General features: G+C 41.3%; 1 protein-coding gene across 3 annotated transcripts in view; it reads left to right on the forward strand.

The window, feature by feature from the left end:
- The first annotated feature begins 6,734 nt into the window (after positions 1-6,734).
- fer1l6 (fer-1 like family member 6) overlaps positions 6,735-14,149 on the forward strand; it is a 73,111-nt gene continuing 65,696 nt past the window's right edge. For all 3 annotated transcript variants that reach the window (XR_003024948.2, XM_024805445.2, XM_024805446.2), the window contains exons 1-7: positions 6,735-6,784; positions 7,405-7,493; positions 11,463-11,574; positions 12,967-13,021; positions 13,195-13,326; positions 13,441-13,503; positions 13,612-13,690. Coding sequence is in view for 2 of the 3 variants with exons in the window: in XM_024805445.2 (XP_024661213.2) it covers positions 7,418-7,493; positions 11,463-11,574; positions 12,967-13,021; positions 13,195-13,326; positions 13,441-13,503; positions 13,612-13,690 (517 nt within the window). In the remaining variant the exon portion in view is untranslated. The remainder of the gene's footprint in view (positions 6,785-7,404; positions 7,494-11,462; positions 11,575-12,966; positions 13,022-13,194; positions 13,327-13,440; positions 13,504-13,611; positions 13,691-14,149) is intronic.

Here is a 14,149-nt window from a genome sequence, read left to right on the forward strand (position 1 = left end):
AAAAAGGAGGTGAGATGGTTCCTGGGGTTGGCAGGTTACTACCGCCGTTTTGTGCCCGTGTTTGCTGAGCTGACCAGCCCCTTGACCAAGCTCACCCGGAAGGGTGCTCCAGATCTGGTCCAGTGGACGGGGGCCGTGCCAGATGTTGTTTGTGCAGGTAAAAAAAGCTCTCTGTGCGGAGCCGCTGCTCCAGACTCCTAACTTTGCCCTCCCTTTTGTTCTGCAGACTGACGCCTTGAACAGAGGGCCGTTTTGTCGCAGCTGGTAAAGGGGGTCGACCGGCCCATTCTTTACATCAGCCGGAAGCCGACGGAGTGTGAAAGGTGGTACAGCACCATAGAGAAGGAATGCCTGGCTATCCGGTAGGCGGTCGACTCCCTTCGCCATTACCTCCTGGGTTGCTCCTTCACCCTCTGCTCGGACCATGCCCCGCTACAGTGGCTCCACCGCATGAAGGATACCAATGCCAGGATCACCTGGTGTTATCTGGCTTTGCAGCCCTTTAAATTCAAGGTGGTCCATAGGCCGGGGATGCAGATAGCTGTGGCCGATTTCCTCTCTTGCTCTGGGCGGGGGGGAGTAGGTTCGGCCGGATGGCTCCCCAACCTCAGTCGGGCGGTGGGGGTGTGTGGCAGAGGTGTGGTCTCTGGCTCGGCTGCAGGGGAGGAGTGGTGAGAAATTTTACAGAGAGGATGTCAATTAACTTTCCAACTGTATTTGCGCCATCTGGCGCAGCACTCCATCACTCTCCTTCTTGGTCACAGAGCCCTCACACAGCCTGGAGGTGTTTGGGGTCATTGTGCTGTTGAAAAACAAATGAATCCAACTAAATGCAATCTGGATGGGATGGCATGTCGCTGCAGGAGGCTGTGGTAGCCATGCTGGTTCAGTGTCCCTTCAGTTTTGAATAATTCCCCAACAGTGTCACCATCAAAGCCCCCCCACACCATCACACCTCCTCCTCGATGCTTCACAGTGGTGGTGGAACCATGCATGTAGAGACCATCCTTCACCTGATTCACACAGTGTCCTCTGAACAGACTGGTGGCTCAGATGAAGAGGTGACTTTATTTATTTTACTTTATTTATTACTTTATTTCATTTTACAGGAATTATACTTGCATTAATACCTTCTTTTCTTCACATTTCGATCTCTTTGATACCACGCTGGTAGTAGGAGCAGATTTCAAATTTGTATTTAATCCAAAAATTGACAGGATCAGTACAGCAGTGAGTCAAAGGAACTGGTATTCAACACACAGTCTTAAACAATACATGAGTGATTTTGGTCTTTGTGATGCTTGGCGTTCACATCCCCCCACTCTCTGGGATTACACCTTCTTTTCACCTGTACACCACTCACAATCTCACTTACTTTTTAGTTAGTAGCTCCATTATGAGGGATATTATAGACACTCAGATTCATCCTATCAGTGATCATGCACCAGTGTCTATCTCCGGTGTCTGTCCTAGGAGGTGGAAATTTAATACATCATTCATCATCATGCATCAATTTCTGATGCAAAGGCTCCATTTTGGAGAACTTTGAACACACTCCTACATACACATTCACACTCACTCGCTCACACATGCACACACCCACACACTAAAAAACATTGTTGATTTATGTACCTGTGCATTTTTGAACTTTTGTGTTCCAGGTGCTAGAACTTTTTTTTTAGTAACTAAAATAACATGAATAGAAATGAAGTATTAAACAGGGCCATCTGCTGCGACTGACTGGAGTGAGGAAAGGGAGACAGGATAAAGACATGCTGTGGAAGAACTGATCTTGGAAAAGCCAAATGTGTTTGGCACAACAGTGCATTCACATCATAATTCAGACTCCAAAAGCTGCCAAACAGGACAAGATTATAGAAGGGAAAACAAGATATCTGTAATCTGCTTGTGGCAGGCAAAACCAATTAGACAAGAGTTTAGGAAGAGAAAAACTTGCAATTCACAATGAACGTCAGAAAAAATAAAACAGCACAATGTAATACCTCAATGAACATCACTGTGATAAAACTGCTATGAGGCTTAGATAAATGCAAGGGCATGAAAACATAAAGTGCTTCGTCCAGTAAGTTTGAACTGGCAGAAGTTTGGCACTTTCAGGACTCTTCATGTCAGCCAACAATGTTATAGATTGTCACTGTAATAATGCAGCTCCAAGTGGACCTGAAGAAAGGACAACAGAAATGAATGCATGTCAGCGGTACCACACTGTCCATCTGAGTCGATGACAAGGTCTATTAGGACAGTAAAATTCTGTCCTAATAGACACCAAGAAGTCTCCACCAGTAAGAGCTGAAACACTACATATGGTGACGCCTTTTGTTTTTCAAAGCTCAGTCTGCTCACATTCATTTCAAAGTCTTTAGTCATGTCATAGCCAAAAGAAGCCAAATGAAAACTCCATTTCTGTCCGTTTTTCAGACATTTATAACCACTGTGATGGAAACTTATTTTGCATTAGTGTATTGATCATGTGCTTTGACAATAGTATACAAATAGATGTATTAGGTTAGATATAAAAGATAGCATCATATATTTGTTTTATATTTTGTTCTGTTAAATTTCCCAATTCTTTCATCTTTGGGCTGAAGGAAGAACAACACTCGGTGTATAAATGCTCAATCAACAATCTCTTTATTCCATATTCCATACAACACTTAAAAAACGTCTAGATGGGAGATGTGGACAGGAGAGTGTCTCAAAGTGTCTGAGCGTTTCTCACATTCTTATAGCTTCAGCCGCCCTCCAAAGTCATAAAACCTAAACATCCACATTCTTTCTCTCTCAGTGAGCCTGAGTTCTGACCTCGGCTTCCTGTGCAGTATGTTCTGTTCTTTCTAATCAGACAAATAAGGCCATGATTCTCTGAAAACAGCATTTCTTATAAATCAACAGTATAATGCATCATAAAACTCTTTCACAATAAATCAGCAGTCCAATGTAATACAAATCAGTCTAATAAATCTAATAGTTATCACCTTCTTCTAAGTAAGGAGTATAATGCAAACTAAAACTACATAATGATTTCCCAATCTTTACTCCAAGGCATAATGTGGCCTATAGCCATATAATGATTCAACAATTCTTTGATTAGAAGTATAGGGTGGCATAAAATAGTGTAATAATCTCACAGTTCCACACACAGTTATGTATTGTAAGTTAGATGTAGACTGGCACACCCAGGCACCATTAGATAGTAGAGATGTTAGGCAGATAGCGAGACCCCTCTCTAACCCTCAGGGAGGAGGGGGCCTCTGAAGCTAAATCTACATCTGACTCTTAAGAGGAAAACAAGGCTGTAGCTCGCTCTTATTGAGGTTGAGGCGCTGAGCTGGGAAAGTTGGGGAATGTTCTTTGTTTCTCACTTTGTATATAAGGAGCGACTGCAAGAGCTACTGTGCAGAGTGCAAGCTAGTCAGCAGCAACTCCATGTTTGGACCCAACAAGGTGACTGGAATTCGGTTAGCTTTGCTGATGCTTTAACAATTGTGAGAAACGGAAAGCCATTCACAGATGAGGGGTATGCCAAAACATTCGTGCTTGATGTTGAACTTTAGAAATACAGTCTTATCCCTCCAACAAGCAGTTTGCGTTTGAAAACAAACTCTTCGTCGCCAACATTACAACAGGTCATTTATTACACTTTGAAAAACTGGGAGAGTTTAAAGAGGCATGCACAGCAAATGACCCTGCTCAACATCTTAATCGTCAGCAGCTAGCAGGCTTCACATTTAATCTCCTGCAGTCATTCAAAGTGTGCTTTGGAGAATTTTGTGAGCGCACTCGTCTTTTTAAGTGCATCACCCATCCACACAAGTGTGCAGTGGACAGCAAAGACCTGAGTTACATCCCCGGTGTCTCCGTCAGAGATTTTGAGCTACATGCTGCTGACCTGAAGGCCTCGACATGTGGGTGAATAAGTTCAAGTCACTTAATGAAGATTTGGAAACACTTGCACGACAGCAAGCAGAGTTGGCGAGCAAACACAAGTGGGGAGAAATGAAAAAACTTCAGCCAGCTGAATGTCAAAACTTGGAACGCGCTTCCCGTCACCACACACTGCAGCATGTGAGTATTGCTGTACTGACAATGTTTGGCTCTTCATATGCATGTGAGCAGTCGTTCTCACATCTAAAGAACATTAAGACCAACCTACAATCGTGTTTAATGGATGGAACTCTCAACGCCTGCATGAAGCTTAACCTCACCACGTATCAACCAGACTACAAAGCCATCAGCAAAACCATGCAGCGCCAGAGGTCGCATTAATGGTAAGAAGTACTTTATTCATCTTTGGGTAGCTGAACGGGACAGGCAAAAAGAAAAGAAAAAATTAAAAATTAGTACATCTGTTGGCTGAGCAGATTTACTAAGCTTAATAAATGTTTTTGCTAATACTTCATGTGTCACGGTCTGGCAGGCAGACCGTGGGGGTGTAGGGAAGGAGGACCCAGGCACGGTGCTCTGTGTGCGAACAGTGCGTTTATTTACAGTGTATGGTGCAAAACAACAATAAATCCCCGTGTTTCCCAAGACTCCCGTGTCGTGTCCTCCTTGTGCTCTCTGCTCCGTGTCTGCACTCCCGGTGCTCGCTGCCCTTCGGGCCTCCCACGCTCCTCCTGCGGGAAACAATAGCGGCAGCTGTCAGGACACGTAACAATAGCAAGCATGCACTAAACGACTAAACCTAAACTGGGTGACTAACGTGGAGTCTCACGCAATGATCCCGCGTCGGTGGGAGCTCCAAGACTCTCCTAAGTAGCTCTCCCGACGAGCCCTGATCAGCGGCAGGTGTATGGCTTCGGGTGTGGCCAGTCCGCCAACAGGGCCACACCCACCAGGCCTGAAGGCGCCCGCAAATCGGTGTTTGCAGAAACACCAGCATCCGTACACACACACACACACACACACACACACACACACACACACAGTGGCAGCAACACCAAACATACATATACAATACATATAATATGTATTGTCTAGACTGGGTCTAGACTGGGTCTAGAGAGTATTTTAAATTCAGGGAATTTAAAATAGAAAGTAGCTCGTCCACAGAAGGACTGGTAGCTCCCCTTACGATAAGGGTTCAGATCGCGCGAACAGGTGTGAAATGTGTGTGTTTAGTTAGTTAGTTTGTTTGCTTGTTTTAATCAATTTTAAATCATGCTTTTTATTTGTTTTTCTTTCTAATGTCTCTGTAAAGCACTTTGAATCACCTTGTTGTTGAATTGTGCTATACAAATAAATTTGCCTTTCCTTGCCTTGCCTAATATAACATAAGTCCATAGCTGCTCAGAGCTCCTGGGTCGCTCAGACCCAGGACCCTGACATCATCTTCATGAGAAACTGACCTCACTTGTTCTGTCAGTGGTGCTGGTTTCAGTCATTATGCAAATGCACTGTTTCTAAGGTTGGAAACCTGCAGTCAGCTGAGACGGAAGAAGAGTGAAAACGCCACGTCCAGAGGAACAGAATCAAATTTTGGGATTTCTTTTCCTGGATGATTGAGCATGCATCAAGACAACACTTCATCTTGAATTTTCATTTTTAATTCATTTTTAATATGTCCCTGTTAATATAAATATGTCACATAATACTCAAGTTAGCTATGTCCCATAGTGTTAAGGCTTTTTAATTTTATTCTTATGTAATTATATTATACTTTTTGAGATATTTGTGGTAATGCATAGGATGCATTACAGTAGATCAAAATAAGTTTAAATGAAATGGGTAAAATAATGATAATGGGAAATTTTCTAACTATATGTAATAATAGAAAAACATACTTTTATTTAGTGTATTTAAATGGGTAAAATTTTTCACATATAAGCACAGATCATATTAAAATGAGCAGACATTTGTTTCCCTAAAATCTGATGTTCTATTTAATAAAAGGCCACAGTGTAGAACATACATAACAACTACAAGGATTTCTTTGGCATCCAATATAAACGCACACATGCAAAATGTAAATAAAATGTGCTCAATTAGCATTTAGCTTAGTCCGAAATGCTCCAGCTGATATGTAAAAACATGACATGAGCATCTGTCATCATCTGGATGATTGCACTGACAGGGTGTGAGTTCCTCTGTTTACCATGGGTGGGTTTGTTAACTCTCCAAATATCATACATCCTGGTCACATGATTACAAGGTTCAGGATAAGCACACACATACAGTGCTAGATAAACAGCTTTGCTTATGTATGAATTTATTAGCCTCAAATTAGAGACAGTAACTTATTTTCAGGTGACCAGCAGATTAGATTATTTGACATCCAATGACAGATAAATAGAAAAAACAAATATTAGCACTGCTGTCAATAATACTACTACTGCACCTTTACTAGCAGTAAACTAGCATTAGTTTTGCTACAGCTTCAGGTACTTGTAGCACGATGTACGAGGTACATCTGCTAGCATTACTATTTAATGTAAAAACACAAATATTAGACCAAAGAAATTGGTAGGAGGATGCTTCTAAACTTTCATACAGGCCACCAAGGAAAACAGGATAATTCCTGTTTTCCTTGGTGGCCTGTATGAAGGGTTGGTGCGTGCATGAACCACATGCTCCCTCAGTTTTACAACAGAACTTTTTGAACAAACATTTCAACCACCAATCACATAATCGGGCTGCTATTCAATGCGTTGCTTCAACAGCTCTGACTCTGAGTCACCGAAAGCATATAACATGCAGTCTTGCGTGTCCAACTGACAAAAGTGAAGAGTGCGGTCTTGTGACTAACACTGGATCCCAAACAAAGGTAGGAAACTTCTCACTGCTGCGATGTTTAGCTTATTTGTCTTATTTGAAATTATGAAGCTTATTCCTGAAAATGGAGAGGATGTCTCTCCTGATCCATAGTAGATGGGCGTGAGAGCTAAAGCTCACATTCTAGTTTTGGACTAGGTCTATGGTTAAACCTCTGTTTCTATGATTATATATTTACTATATGCAAAGGAGTTAAACAGGCAACGATTTTTGCCTTGAAAGTTTGAGTTTAAATGACTTTTTTTTTCAGTGAAGCCACATTAAGCAAACACATCAAAGAGCAGTTTAATAGAAATGAATGATAGTTTACATATTTCAGCTTCTCGTGCTGCAGGAAAGACATCAAGCCTATGCTCATCAGTGGCTAAAAACAGATCTTAAAACTGAGTTATTTTACTCAATAAATTAACAATAACATACAATTATATGTTGCCAGTGACCTGTTGGATGTTAAAAGGTTAAAAAAAGGGATCAGACACAAAGATGTATCTGGCTTTTCCTTTGTCTGTGCTCTCATGTTTATTAGCTGACCTGCATTTCAACATAAAGATAAAGCTGATAAGGGTAAAAATAAGTCCTGACTACATGAAAGGTCTACTCTCCTGTGAGCAGAAAGCCCAAAAAAATGTTTGGCCTGAAAGTGAAGAAGAAGAAGAAGAAAGACAATGAAGATCTGGTTCTGGCAAACAGGGGAGCCACAGGTAAGGCCTGCAACACACACACACACACACACACACACACACACACACACGCACGCACGCACGCACGCACGCACGCACGCACACACACTGCCTCAAACACACAACATCCTTAAAAATATGATGTCGTGCTGTAGATGACCTTACATTAACATATATAAAGCATATAAACATCTTAGTGATATTAATGCAAAGTTTCATAAAACTAATAAATACTTAAAAACTGTTGAATGAAGAACTTTTCATGCTCATTATACTTTTTACTTGAAATCATGAATCCAGAGCCAGTTTGGTCCTAATGGGCTCCCTCACTCAAGTTACTTATATAGTAATTAGTTACTAATTACTTATTATTTCTCAAAGGAAGTAATCCTGCTACTTTACTGACTACTTGTTTTCAAAATTAATTAGTTATATTATTAAATAGTTACTTTTTAAAAACACGATACACATCCTGAATGTTATAAAGCAACCTTTAGCACAATTCTATTTATCAAGGTTTGCTGTGTGGCAGGCAGAGGTTGGACCCAAACAGCTTTTATTCACTGGCAAAAGCAAACTGAGAAATACAGCACACGAGCAGTAGAAATAAAACAAAAACTCAAACTAGGAAAAATGACCTAAAAAGTGAGGATATGTCATGACATGATAAAACATGATGAGCGAGGAACACACAGCTGTCATGACACACCCCCCCCCCCCCCCCCCCCCCCCCAATTTTTTTGCACATGTCGAGGAGCGTGTCAGGCTACATTTCACTGTGTGTTATACTTGTATAACTATGCATGTGACAAATAAAGAACCTTGAACCTTGAACCTTGAACCTTGAACTGAACACACTTACATAGAACATGTTAAAACATGACGTATACACAGAGACGCGACTGCCTGGATACGAAACACGGAACACAGGAAAGACAGTGACTGAAACTAAAAGCTAGAACAACGTATATAACATCAAGAGAACTGTGAAGGTTCTCAGTCATCCAGGTCATCGTAGTCTGAGGAGCTTGGAAAGAAAAGCGTCTGGACTTCTTTGAGTTGCTTGAAGACGTTTCACCTCCAAAAATGTGAACGACATCCCAGCAACACGCTCAGACAAATACTGGTTCACCAAAGACAAAACACCAAAACACAGACTTAACAATGTGGTGTTTGCTGTACAGTGCAGCGAGGAATGCCCAGACCTCTACATTGGAGAGACCAAACAGCCACTTCACAAGCGCATGGCACAACACAGAAGAGCCACCTCCACAGGACAAGACTCAGCAGTCCATCTGCATCTTAAGGATAAAGGACACTCTTCGAGGATGCCAATGTTCACATTTTGGACAGAGAGGACAGAGGGTTTGAAAGAGGAGTGAAAGAAGCATCTATGTCCACTGTGGGCGACCATCTTTGAACAGAGGGCGGGGCTTATGACACCAACTGTCTGCCATCTATAATCCAGTTTTGAGATCCCTCCCCAGACGCCTTAACGCCCACTCACATCCTGGGCCATCTGACCTCAGGAATTCGCATGATAAGGTGGGGCCAGGTTTCACAATGAACTCACCCGAAACTCTGGCTGATTGGGACCCACGCCCAGTTTCACACCTTGGCTCAGGCGATTAGAGGATCATCAGGGGTCCTTTTGTCCCTCTGTGGGGGGAAACTCCCACTAGGTTTATATCTGGGACTCTCCACCATTTGACCTTAGAACTGAAGAAGCTTCTTGGATGAGAGGTGAAACGTCTTCAAGCAACTTAAAGAAGTCCAAACGCTTTTCTTTGCAAGCTCCTTTGACTACGATGACCTGGATGAGTCTTCACAGACTTTAAGGCTGTACACCACAAAAATATTTAAGGAAAGTAACTCTGAATTAGTGTGCAGACATTTTAACTTTGTAACTTTGTTATCAGCAAAGTCCTTAATGGGTGTAATACCTGCACCTTTGTAAGGTGACCATCAGAGTTCAAAGTAGAGGAAGGCAACGAATGATGATCTTGACTGGTGTAAAAGTCTCTCACAGCTGACACACGGACCCTGCTCGACAGGCTGCACTCATCTGGCATGGGGTTAGCAACTAGCCTTCACTCAGCGACTGAGTTTTCACTGTAGCAGTCCCCCAGACCAAGGAATATTTCCACTTCAAGATTCATTCAGAATCTAACAGTGCTGAGGTGTGCCAATACACCGTGAAAACTAAACAGAAATACAAAATACATCTTTTAGTTCCAAGGGCTGCAATGTGTTAATGTCGCGAGAGTTCGGTATCACGCTGCTTCGCGCTTCATTGAGAGCTGCCTACCGGCACATGTGCACCACAAAATGCGGTCTGAGCTTGAAGTGCAGCTTGCCACTAACTAAGCGACAGAGCCCTCTACTGGACACTAGCTGTAGCTGTACAGGCTTATATCAATAAACGAAAAACAGACCTTTACACATATTCCATTCAAGGCCATAACCTGCTGATATTTTTTATAAACTGTTTGATTAACACACATCTGAACATCACATTGTAAACACACTCACACGCAGAGAGACAGAGCTCAATAATTAAAAACGTGTGCAGCAGCTTTTGGTCTTTTATAAATAAAACAGATGCACAAACTCCGTTTAGGTTTCAAATTAACAATCAAATAAAATCCATCTCAAAACATGTTTCTTGTCTATTTCAGTACCATGACAGGCAGCTTTAAACTCAGTAAGTAGGGAGTTGAATTACTATAACAAATCTAGTGTTATGGTTTTTAACTCATTCACTGCCATTGACGTCTATAGCCGTCAATTGCAGTGAATGAGTCAATGGGTTTAACTCATTCACTGCCAATGGCTGGCAGTGAATGAGTTAATTATGAGGTTTTTTTTCTCCTAAATTCCTTTTTAAAAAGTAGTTGTCACATTCATGTTTCAGTTTCAGAATTAACTGTGTGTTACAAGTGGTTTGAGGAGGATTTCATTATCATCTGCTCTTCACAGTATATATCTCAGCTATAAATAAGACACATACACAAGCCAACATTACAGTGACTGATGTGTATGGTAGCACTACAATAACCACTGTCTGATGTTTACTCTCTTCTACTTGGAAATTCTTGTACTACTGTGACTTTTATGTGCGTATCTTTCCTGTCATCTTGCGTGCGTTAAAGATGGGTGATGGCTGCCTTCTTGATCCAGCATTAAAAAGAATAGAAAAGAAATATACTCACTTCACCTTTAGGAAAATCTAAATTATCTAATGAATCGTGGTACTGAGCTAATCCAAAAGTGATAGATTGAGTTCAAAATTTAAATTATTTTAAAATTAATTTAAAATTTGCACAATGACATGTCATTTTTCTTTGCCTCATATTCCTTCATTTCTTTGCCCTTTTCAGTTACATGCCTTTCACGATAGCTGGATCTCGCTCCTTGTTGCTCTGAGTCGTCAGCTTCTTCAGCAGGGTTACACATTTAGTTACTGTAATGTGTATGTTGCTCTATGTGATAACGCCTGGACTTAAATTTAAGTGAGTGTTACTTTAACTTTTGGAAACAATGCTCACATCAGACGTTTACACCATGTAAATAAACAGATTAGCACAACGTTACTTTCAAGAAGAATAAACCCATTTTAATTTTTTCACTTACATTTTGAACAGATGCAAAACTTGAAAACCTGAGACGTTTAAGATCCACAAATGAATTACAAAAATAAGAAGGAGTTGAAAATACCAAGAGGAGCTTTAGGGTTATTTTTGAAAAAGACTAAATTAATTGAATAATAGGCAGCAGAACTGAATCAAATTAAAGCATTACAATAAACTAATAAAGACATGTGGCCAGAGACAAAGGAAAGGGGATGGGGGCACTCATGCAAAAACAGTATATGCGCATGGTTGCGCATTTTTCATGTACACACAATTCCACCAAACTATCACTACTGACTGGCCTTTAAGATCTTTTCAGTCAGGAAAGAATCCTGAAATTGTTTGTTTATGCTTATAGACAGTGAGGTGGAGGCCGCTCCTGAAGCTTCTCTCCTACTGGAGGGAGAAAACACTGACGATAAACCAAAACAATCTGCAGCAAGAACCAGAACAATCCCGAACACTAACAGGTACGAGTTTTTATGCTTACAGTACCAATCAGATTATCTCTGTCTACACAGGTGTTTCCATGGTAACACTTCTAGGAAAATATTATGCGTCAGTGGTGACTGGTGGTAACAACATTTTGGGGTTGGAACTGGGTCAATAAAAGAAGATGTTATGAACCCGACAATGGGGGAAATAATCCTTTCCTCTCCCAGTGAATTGATAAGTTAGCTCTCTGAGAAAGAAACGAACAGTCTCTAATTTTATGGTAGTTTCATTGTATAACATAAAAGTTATAAATTGTTGGTATGCACAGCGGTACAGTGTTTCTTGTAGTTGGTCACCAGGTTTGCATCCATCTCAGGAGGGGTTTTAGCCGACTCCTCGCTCTACAGATACTCTCTCCTGTAGACGTCTTGAAAGCTGCTGGACTGGACAACATTGCCCTCTCTAGCACCGCTGTTGGAGAGTCCAGCTCCACACTCCAAAGGGTTACTGTCCTTAAGGATCCGTTTTTTTGAGTATCTTAGTGACCCTCAATGTGCTGCCCAGCTTGCAACAGCACAGAGGATAACACTGGAGTCTTTTAGCCTCCATTTCAAGATTGATCAAAGACGTCCTACCAACAGTTAATCTTAAATATGATCAGCCTGTCTATGCTATCAGCTACGTACCACGGGCTTTCAAGCTGGCGGTAGTTAAACCATTACCTAAAAACCCATCGCTGGACTCAGGTCCATCCATCCATCCATCCATCCATTCGCGTCCGCTTATCCTTTTCAGGGTCGCGGGGGGCGCTGGAGCCTATCCCAGCTGTCATAGGGCGAGAGGCGGGGTCCACCCTGGACAGGTCACCAGTCTGTCGCAGGGCTAACACACAGTGACAGACAACCATTCGCACTCACATTCACTCGCACATTCACACCTATGGGCAATTTGGATTAACCAATTAACCTATCCCCACTAAGTGCATATCTTTGGACAGTGGGAGGAAGCCGGAGTACCCGGAGAGAACCCACGCAAACACGGGGAGAACATGCAAACTCCTCACAGAAAGACCCCAGCCTGATGGTGGAATTGAACTCAGGACCTTCTTGCTGTGCAGCAACAGTGCTAACCACTGTGCCACCGTGCTCTTAGCTAATTATAGTCTTACTTTACATTTATTTTTTTGGAGTTTTGGTTGATGTCCTTCTCCATCAAAATGAAAATACTATAAAAATTGAAAATTTTTTATTTTTTGGAAGTGAGCCAACTTAAAAATTCAGCAGGTGATCAAATAATTATTTCCTTCACTGTAATATTTAATTGTAGAAACAATAGCCAACTAGAGAAGTAACCGTGTGCCTAAATACACCTGAACTGTGTTTCTCTACTAGCAATAACCTCATTTGTCTCTGACTCTCTTTCTATAGGTCCAAACTGAATACTCGCATTCAGGACAGTGAAGCGAAACCCCAGAGCTTCCAGGTAATCGCATCCACAATTCGCTGGTAGTCTACTAGATGTGTTTCTTTTAATGTACTGAGAAATGTGAGTGCTGGTATTTCATATTTTCAGTTGTATGTAAACTGGACAATTGTCTTAACCCTGATGGGAACACATGCTCTAATAACACATGCTATTGTTTATCTGGCTCATAGATTGCCATTAATATCACAGAGGCCAGACAGCTTGTGGGGGAAAACATTGACCCGAGCATAGTGATAGAGATTGGTGATGAGAAGAAACAGACATCAGTCAAGGAAGGAACCAATGCTCCTTTTTACAATGAGGTAAAAAATAAAAATAAACAAAAAGAACCCATTTGAACCAGCTGTGCATCAGTACAATAGTTTACTGTGCATTAACACAATCTGTCACCCTGTCCTGTCATTTCTTTCCATCAGTATTTCGTGTTTGACTTTTTTGCCCTCAAAGATGTCTTCTTCGACAAAGTGATCAAGCTGACGGTGGGTAAAGACTGCAGCGAAACGTTTCTGGCATCCCTAAACGATTGGTTCAAAAATCCACAGGTTAGCTTTTAAGTAATTTTAATTCTGCCTTCATTCTCTCTCCAGGTTTTACACTCTAAAATGCTGAGGAGTTTCTCTGTCGGATCCTTTAAGTTAGATGTGTGGACAGTCTACAAACAGCCAGGTATCCTAAATTTTTAATATGCAATATGTTGCCAAACGTATCATACACACCAGTCCAAATAACGGAATTCAGTTATCAGCATGGAGACTACAAACATTAGAAAACAACTTAGAACAACCCGTTCTCAGTAAATTCCAGTGTGAGACGTGATTATCAATATTACTTAATTAATGTTATTTAAGAAAGTATTAATGTACAATATTAACACAAATGTTGCTGTTCAGTGCATTTTACCAAAGTTAGCTAAAGCTAATTTGCATCAGTATAGTCCCTTGTGAGGTCAGGTGACAGGATGCTACCTGTGCTACAAGTCCAGTCATGAAATTTCCTCACTACTAAATATTCCACAATTAACTTCAATTCAATTTTATTTATATAGCGCCAAATCACAACAAAAGTCGCCTCAAGGCGCTTCATAGATACAGAGAAAAACCCAACAATCAGAAACCTCCAGCAGAA

This window comes from Maylandia zebra, linkage group LG16 (genome assembly GCF_041146795.1).
Source record: "Maylandia zebra isolate NMK-2024a linkage group LG16, Mzebra_GT3a, whole genome shotgun sequence".
NCBI classification, from domain to species: Eukaryota; Metazoa; Chordata; class Actinopteri; order Cichliformes; family Cichlidae; genus Maylandia; species Maylandia zebra.